Genomic DNA, 9,556 nt, shown 5'->3' with positions numbered 1-9,556 from the left:
CTGAATAAAGTCACTATTGCCTCAAAAAAATGGATCCTAAATAATGCTTAAAAATAATAATATAATATAATCTTGTATAACGTGAAGTACAATAATATAGTATCTAATATACGTAATAAGCTGTGTTTACATATACCTTTTTTAGAACATCTATTTATTCAGCATTTTGCTGTGACTTTTCTTTCAGCATAACCTAAACCACTATAGTTTTAATTCAAATGACTGTAAGATCATTGCTAAATATGTACCATAAAGCCTGGGACCTTTACCAAGCATATTTGAACGTGAGATTTACCTTGACTTATTGTCTGGAATGTTCTTTCATTAGCTTAAGTAGCAAAGATTGGCATGGAACAACTTATGGTATACCAGTAACATAATTTATTAGTAATTATTCAATCAAGACTATCATTTAAACTCTTACAGAGATATTCTTTATTTGCCATATTTTCAATGTAAAAGCAAGAAACTTTTCTATTCCACTTCGACAGTGCTGAAGTCTTGAAAGTTTTTTGGCTCATTGTGAATATCCTGGTGTGCTGGCCAAGATAAGAAAAATCCAGGGTCTGGAATCCAGGAAAGTTTATCATGGAAGTCAGATGCTTACTGGTTCCTGAACCAAATGCCTTGAGTTTATCTGGGTTCCAGGTTGAGTAGCCTGTTTTAAAAAAGGCAATCCAGAGCTTCTACCACTCACACTGAGGGCCATCAGTCTCACAGAGAGGGGCCAGTGGTGTTTCTGGAGCTTTGTGTAATCAACACTCGATAATAAAGGCTACTTTTCACCAAAGGAGATGGGTTGGACTTTCTGACTTTAAACCTGACTGAGTTCAGAGAAAAAGTTAGGGCTGTTTTCAGGTGTAAGCTCAGTTATGACAGGGAAGTCTGGTTTTGCTCCTGACAACGCCGCTCCCTGCTTTTCTGCTCCCTCTTTCAGTATTGAAACTAATGACACATTTGATGTGTCATACATGAATGACAGTCTGTAAATGCCAAGGAGGACAGGGAGACAGAAAGCAGTCCTCTTCAGGAGATAATTGGTAGGCTCAAGCTTGCTACAGCAGAACACAACACAGCCCTCAGCAGGAGATTAAGAGAGTTTCTGTAAGAGGGAAGCAGTTACCTCCTCTGCCTACTTTTCTTCTCCCCACTTCTTCATCCACTTTTCCAGGATGGCGTCATTGGAGAGCTTACTAGAAATGCAGATAGTTTTAACATTAGTGCCAAAGATGACCTATTTATTTTTTTTAAAGCTCTCTTATGCACCGTGCTTTAGTTCTGACCGTGGCAAGGGAAGAGGTGTGAGAATTGCCTCTGGTCTCTCATTCCTGGGGCTGCCCTATAAGCTGTGGGTGGAGGTGCCTTTCCTCTGACCCTGTGGCCACACGTGGTTCTGCCACTAATCTGCTTTGGCATCCGAGCTGGGAGAGAATGGCTGATGTCCTGGGATTCTCCACCGAATTACTGACTGACTTTGTTGGCAGGGTTCTCTGGGGTTACCAGGGGAGACAGGAAGTTCTCAAAATGAAGAGGGAAGTTGTTGGACATAAAGTTCATAAAATGCGTGATTAAAAGTAGATCATTTTAACTGTAAATTTTTGATTCTCTGTGCTCAATTTGTCTTTGTCATCATGTTGCCATTATCATCACATGGTTATCAATGAGCATCTCCCAACCGAACTCTCTTATCTGCTTTGGCTGGTCCCCAGGGAATCCTTTGCCTTCTTGGTGTTCCTTCTCAGTACACTCACTGAATCTTCTCCCAACCTTGGCTATTCTCCCTACATGCAAACTTATTTCCTGATCTTTCCTTCCCTAAATACCACCCACATCTGCACTCTACCATATAGTTTAGTAAGCAGTTGCTCTCCAGTTGAGCTATGTGTTAGCTTTGTCCCCCAGGCTAGAATACAAGTTCCTTGACTGCAGGAGCCAAAGAATAGAGGTGGTAAGCAGATTCACTTCCCCCCTTCTGTATTACTTGAGGTGTCTTTATATTATGAATGTATAACCTATTAAAATAATTTTAAATGCATTTGCCTTCCAGACCTCATATATTATAAGAAGCAAAACAACAACAAAAAATCACATAGATTCAGCATGGTACCAAATAAATTCCATCTGGATTTGATAAGTGTCTTTTGCTCTGAAGAAAATAAATAATAAAAAATAAACAACAGTAATAAAATGATAAAAAATAAATAATAGTGATAATGGTTAAAAAAAAAAAAAAACACCTGTCTGGTTGAATACTAATAAAAGTGCCTTTACTTCATGTGCAGAGCTTCTAGATCAATACAAAAAAGATGTACTGCACATTCAAACCAGTGCTATTTACTTAGCAGCTCTGGAATGGGAATACGCAGACAACAGCTATCAAGTTTCCAGCCTGGAAAAATCCACAAAGGCCACTGAACACAGACACCATGGGGCATCATGCAGACAGTTTATAAAAATAACTTGCCCACGCATTTTTGGAAACTGATGTAAGCTGTACTTGTGGCTGTCTGCTTCCTTTGCTTTATCCAGTAACAACTGAAAAGAGACCAGTTACTAGGACTCCGAGAACTTGGATGCTCAAGAGACACCCAGCATTCACCACAGGGAAAGCAGCAATCCTGTGTTACATGAATACAAACAAAAAACTGTAATGCAGTCTAGTAACAACAACAACAAAAAATGCATCAATCTATTCAGAAATATTTATCAAGCACCTGATACATGCTGAGCACTCTAGAGAATTCAAACATGGATCAGTTACTCCCTGGGTTTAAGGAGTTTGAAGTCTAGTACTGAAATAATGCTTGTTCAGAACATATGTGTTAGTATCATCTGAGAAGTTCAATTTAGTCATTCTGAAGATGGAGAAATCACTTTCAGTTGAGTGATCAGAAAATGCTCTATTAGAGGGGAGGACACTTGGAATGGATGTATGAGTTTAAAAAACTTTTTAAATTCAAGTATAACATATATAAAAGTGCACATATCATAAAAACTACAAGCTAACTGATTCTATACAAACTGAACACATTAGTTATGTAATCAGCACACTAGTTATATAACCAGATAGAATAGTACAATACTCCAGAAGTTCCCATTGTGCTCTCTTCTGATCATTCTTGGTGGGGGGGCAGTAGAATTTTGTTAGATGAATGTAGACAGAGAGAAGATTACTGGAGGAAGGATTAGCATGCATAAAGATGTGAAAATTAAAAGGCAAGACCCATGCTTGAGGAATGGGCCGAAGAGTTTGCTTGGAGTGTCAGCTGGAGGACAGGGTTGGGTACATATTATACGGCCTTAAATGCCAAGTAAAAGAGTTAAATTTTATTAGCGCTGAAGCTGTTTGAGCAAAGGAGGAATATTTTGTAAAATCTTTTGACGATTGGTAGTTCAGAGGTCAGCAAGCTGACCAACACTCTGTTGGAAAGCTTCTATAACATCCAGGTATGAGATAATTTTGGATCTGCAGTGGCAGATGAGGACAGAGAGTAACTAGCTATCCACAGACACTATAAACAGCCAACAAAACTGAATGACTGTAGATCTTGAGGAAGGAGGTGGAAGAAAATTTACTTCCATAGAACTAATCAAGAGAAAATTTAATAATTTTCTCAAGTAGTTAACTGTTATTTAGTGTTTTGTTAAGGGTTAACACGGGAATGTTGTCTCTCCAAAACAGTTCTGAAAACTTTCTTACACTATTTGAATAAAATCTTTAGTTATTCTAAGGAAACTCCAAAGAAGCAACTGACCTTTCAGACAAAAGGAGCCCTTTGTTAGTGGGAAATGGGGACTGTTTATCTTTTCAAATGGGTGACTGGTAGAATAAATATTTCCCTGGGAAAAACTGACTCCCAGGAAGACTTCTGAAGATGTCACCATAACAGCAAATTATTGGGTGTTGCTCACTTGCCTGTTTATCCATCCAGATTTCTGGACAGGATGAATTAATTTCATTGTATACTTTCACCTGTAACGTGTTTCTACAGGAAACACCATAATTTTGGGGGGAAAAAAGACAATTTTTTTTTCTTTGACAACTTTCTATGTAGCACTTTGACCGTGTGCGTCATTTTTGCTTAAAGCTCTCCCCCTCCAACTTTCAACTCTTACCCTCCAAAGCAGTGGACTCTGGACTCAACAAATAATTATTGAGCACATAACATGTGCTTTGATTTTCTATAACGTTTTCAATCTGTTCCTAACACTTCTGTACAACTGTTACCTTATTCTTCAAAGTCTGTTTTTCCTTTTTTTTCCCCCTGGAGTTTTGGATACGAGGAGTTGTTTCCAGATACTGGGATCTGTCTAGCGAAACATCAACCGATGTAAGGGAAGTTGTTCTTGGAAGCCGGTGAGTGTGCAGGTGACCAAGAGTCTTTTCTTTTTTTTTTTTTTTTTTTTTTTTTTTTTTTTTTTAATATTATTTTATTAGTTGGAGGCCAATCACTTTACAACATTTCAGTGGGTTTTGTCATACATTGACATGAATCAGCCATATAGTTACATGTATTCCCCATCCCGATCCCCCCTCCCACCTCCCTCCCCACCCGACTCCTCAGGGTCCTCCCAGTGCACCAGGCCCGAGCACCTGACTCATGTATCCCACCTGGGCTGGTGGTCCGTTTCACCATAGATAATATACATGCTGTTCTTTCAAAACATCCCACCCTCACGTTCTCCCCCAGAGTTCAAAAGTCTGTTCTGTATTTCTGTGTCTCTTTTTCTGTTTTGCATATAGGGTTATCGCCACCATCTATCTAAATTCCGTATATATGTGTTAGTATACTGTAATGTTCTTTATCTTTCTGACTTACTTCACTCTGTATAATGGGCTCCAGTTTCATCCATCTCATTAGAACTGATTCAAATGAATTCTTTTTAACGGCTGAGTAATATTCCATGGTGTCGCAGCACTGTTTATAATAGCCAGGACATGGAAGCAACCTAGATGCCCATCAGCAGATGAATGGATAAGGAAGCTGTGGTACATATACACCATGGAATATTACCAAGAGTCTTTTCTGGGATCAGACGGAAGAAAGAGAAATTTACTTGGGAAAGAGCACGTGGGTGGAGAGAGGAGGGGAGTCCGGGTAGAAGAGAGCTGGTGTAGGCTAGGCTCCATGCTCTCTCTAGACCTGACGCTCCATCACCCAGGTAGTCGGGGTGCCCATGGCCTGGAGCTTCTAGACTCGCTCCACATCGCTGGCTGCTCACCTCCATCGCTTCCCCAGCTGAAGTTCCAAACTTTTTCCTGCGTCGAGAGGAAGGGTGTTATTAAGTTTGAAAGGGAAGTCCCTCCCCCTTCCCGGATTCCTATTGGTCAGAGCCAGCCCATCCCCACCAGGGTCGTGGGCGGATTGGCTGTGGGAGGGGAGTCCCGCCGCAGGCTCGGAGCCGACGGCAGCCCGGGGCCCCCAGGTGGCAGGTGGGGCCGGGACCGCCCGCGCCGCCGCCTCCTCCGCGCGTTTCCAGCAGGCTGACTTTAAGGTTCGCGCGCTGGTCGGGGGCGCCGCGCTCGGCGGGAGCGGGACTGCTAGGTCTTGGCCATGAAGAGCCTCAAGTCCCGCCTGAGGAGGCAGGACGCGCCCGGCCCCGCGCCGTCCGGCGCCGCCGCCGCCGTCAGCGCGGTGAGTTCCGTGGCTAGTGCGCGCCCCGAGCGCCCGGCGCTGCCCTCCCGCGAACCGCAGAGCCCGTCTCTGCTCGGCTTTCCCTCACAGCGTCCCGCTGGGTCGGCCCCGGCGGCTCCTCCTCCCTCCTCAGACCAGGGCTCCGCGTTGGCCCGGAGACCCCGGGAACCTCCCCGCCGCCGCCTCCGGGGCTCTCCGGCCCCTTCCCCACCCTTCACCCTTAGGTCTCCAAGCTCCTGGCCTTTAGGACTGGATCGTCCCCTCTTCCTCAAGTCGGTGTTTTCGGGGTTGTCCACCACCTCGGCCCTTCTCCGGTGACCCCAGCCCTGCCCTCTGCCCGGCTGACCCCCGCATCCCACGCGCGCTCAGTCCCGGCCCGGCTCTGCTGGGCACAGCGGGCGCCCCTCAGTCCCCGGGCCTGCGGGTCGGGCGGGGGCTTGGCGCCCCACGGTCCAGGTGGGCAGGGCAGTGGACCCGGCGCCGCCCGGTCCGGAGTCCGGACCTTTCGTGGGTGAGCGCTGCTGGGCTGGGTGGACGCCGTGTGCTGGCCGCTGTTGCGGGATCACAGGGACTCAGAATCAAACACAAAAGTTTGATATCTGAGTGAGGCAGATGCATCTGGCATAGTTACAAAGACAAAGCCCCAAATGGGTGATGATCCTGAAAGTGGTGGTGAAGTTGGGAAATTGTAAGTCTCACCTGTGGGACAGACAGACCCCGGAGACCTGCATTCGGCCGTGATCCGCAGCCCGGCCTCTGCTCGCTGAGAAGTTCTCAGGGCCTCTCTGTAGTTGGCAGGAGAACAGAAATGTTGAGAAACAGCCTGACTGCAGATGTTGGGATTTAGATAATTTGGCAAGTAGAAGAACGGCTATATCTTCCACATTATATATTATTGGAATAAACGTTATTTTAAAAGTCTTGAGAGTCAGAAACGTTTACCGAGATGTAATATTCAAAACTGCCTGGTTGTCCGTTTGGAGTCATTAAAACAGATCTTAATAATTTTACATAGGTTTTGCCAAATGATTAAATGCTTTTTTTGAGACTACTCATTAATCTGCTTTGGCTTTTGAGTGAATTCAGAATTATGCCTTTCTCTCCACTTGACTACTTCTAGGATGATTTTACTTGGGCTTTAAGGAAATTGTGGTGAAACTTGGCTCTTTACTTCCCAATTGAAAAAAAAAAAGGGATAGTTTCAGATAGCATGATATTTGATGATTTGATATTGGTTAATATGGCATGAATTTGTTTAATTAGCCCATAGAAGGGACGATTACTTTCAGATTTTTTAAAAGAAAATAATTGACAGACTAGTGATTCAATGATATCAGATCACTATACATAGTTGAGGTGAAGATTCAATTTCTTTGTAGTGCAGGTTGTTTTCAGCTTTACCAGTATACTTTTCTAGGATTATTCACAATGTTTTACCCCATTTGGTTTGCACTAGGTTTGTACACCTTAATTTTAGCCTGTTTTCTCTTCTAGAGATGCAGAGAATGTAGTTGTTATTGATATTACCGGCATGCCAGTTTGCATTTTATACATTCAGCACATAAAATGCATCTTTCTGAATGTAAATCTTTAGCACTTGTTACACTGGGCATTCTGTTATTTTTTTTTTTAAATACCGTCATAAAAAATAAAGAGAAATACATGGTATAAAAAAATAGAACCTACCTGCTTAGAAAAAGTGAACATCTCTCAGTTTTAGCTAAATTTTCAAATATGTTTTGTAAAATATTTAAATGAAACTATATAAGTATGATGAGTAATAAAACCAAACTAAATATTGATAGAGTTTAATAAAGGAACAGGGGGAAATAGATTCTTTCTGCTTTTCAGTCTATAAACCATAAGCCCTAATGTCCTATTTGGTCACATGTGTGTGTATTGTTATGATTGAGCATTTAAAAAAATCTTTTTGCTTTCAAAGTTATTTAAAAATTTATTTGTTTTTGAATAGATAATATAGCACATGGCTTAATATTTAAAAGGAACAAAATTATTTACAGCAGAAAGTCCGTCTCCCACCTGTGTACTTCAGTTATTCTGCTTGCCCCCCACCATTCCTCAGAGGCCATTGGTGTTATTATCAGTTGCTTGTATATCCCACCAGAGAGAGTTTAGCATATACAAGCAAATATTAATATAAGTATTCACTCTTTATATAAATGGTAATACACTGTACTTGCTGTTCCATATATTTTTTTAAACTGTAGTATCTAGGCCCATTTAGAGCATCCCCAATCAAATCTTTTGCTATAATGTACAATGCTATGATGAATAAGCCTATATATATTGCAAGCATGTGTGTGTATACTTGTCAGATCAATTCCTGAAAGTGTAAGTGCTAGATTAAAGGACATGTGCATGTGTAGTTTTAAAGAATGTTGTTAAATTTACTTGTGCATCATATACCCAGTGTATAAGAAAGTATTATTTCACATGCTTTATTTAAAGTTTGTTCAAATTGTTAAGTTTTGCCAGCCTGATAAGTAAATATGGTATCTCGGGATAGTTTGAATTGGATTTCTTTTACTGTGGGTGAAGTTGAGCATCTTTGCATGTTTTTAAGAGCCCCTTCCATGTTCTTTTCTGTGAAGAGTTTACTCTTTCCATTTTTGTATTGGGTTGTCGATTTCTTTCCTTTTCGTTTGTATGTACTTTATATCGGGGAAATTAGCCTTTTCAATATGAATTTTTCTTCTTCATTGGTTTTTGTCTTATGACTTTGTTTATGGTGGCTTTTGCTATGCAGAGTGTGGCTTATTTTTATACAGTTGAATTTATCAACCTTTTATTTTGTGACTTTTTATATCTTGGCCTTTCCACTCTGCCATATTAAGCAAAAATAAAGAAAAATCTCTAGATGGTTTCATCTAGTCTTTGTTTCATTTTTTAAAATATTTAACTCTTTAATCCATATAGAATTTTTTCTGGTGTAAGATAAGAGGTATACATCTTGTTTTCTTCCTTCTCTCCCATTTTCCCCTTGTGGCTGCCTAATTGAATCTTAAAGCATTCATTTAATCATTACGGAAATGATCACAATTTGTACTTTAAAGATTTAAAAAGTGTATTTCATAAATAGTTTTCTTCATGCATTTATAATATTTAAGCTTATTTGGAGACTCATTAGAAATAAACAACTATGTAAATATTTTATGATATTATAGTATGTATGCAAAATACAGCATATTAATGTAACATGCTAAATTATAATTATATACTATATAAGGAATTTCAAATATTCTGAGTAGTAACATGGTTATAAATATGTCAGTGAGTTTTGAGTTCACTAAAAGAGAGTGTGTTTATACACATAAATAAATATAGTTCACAATTTTAAATTGTGCATAGAATACATGTGTGTGCCCTTTACTAGCTAAATCTAGAGATAGCTGCATCTTTTAATCATAAAATAAGACAATTTTTGTTGTCAGATTTATTTTTAATTACTAAATTGGAATTTCAGATTTCTGAAAGGGATAATTAAATAACTATAAATGCTACTTCAGATCTAGTCAATTATACATACAGTCAATTATGTGTACAATTATGTGTACAATGAGAATAGGCTTGTTCCATTTTCACCTAGTTCAGATTAGGAAATTTGAGTAGTAATTAAAAGGACTACTGCAAACCAGTATTACAAGCACACATTTTGGAAGGAGGTTCCGTTTTAAATTGTACCTATACTACTAATCTCTGACCTGGGAAGTTCCGCAGTGATGATTTTTGCTGTCCTTTCTTTAGGCTGCTCTTAAAATGGGGCAATCAGTTTTATAAATCAGCAACCAAATATGTTCTAAAGCATCTCATTAATGTCTCAGTACCCTGAAAAAAAATTTGGTATTTCTAAAAGAATTTAGAGTTACAAATATAGCAACTGAAAAATCTTCAAAAAACTT

At 40.2% G+C, this 9,556-nt stretch overlaps 1 protein-coding gene across 2 annotated transcripts in view; it reads left to right on the top strand.

Moving 5' to 3' along the window:
- The first annotated feature begins 5,400 nt into the window (after window positions 1–5,400).
- UACA (uveal autoantigen with coiled-coil domains and ankyrin repeats) overlaps window positions 5,401–9,556 on the top strand; it is an 83,376-nt gene continuing 79,220 nt past the window's right edge. For both annotated transcript variants that reach the window (XM_065941751.1, XM_065941749.1), the window contains exon 1: window positions 5,401–5,636. In XM_065941751.1, the coding sequence (XP_065797823.1) occupies window positions 5,556–5,636 (81 nt within the window). In that variant the 5' untranslated portion in view covers window positions 5,401–5,555. The remainder of the gene's footprint in view (window positions 5,637–9,556) is intronic.

Source organism: Muntiacus reevesi, chromosome 7, assembly GCF_963930625.1.
Source record: "Muntiacus reevesi chromosome 7, mMunRee1.1, whole genome shotgun sequence".
Classification (NCBI taxonomy): domain Eukaryota; kingdom Metazoa; phylum Chordata; class Mammalia; order Artiodactyla; family Cervidae; genus Muntiacus; species Muntiacus reevesi.
Note: the sequence above shows the minus strand (reverse complement) of the source record. Positions and strands in the feature narration are given on the sequence as shown.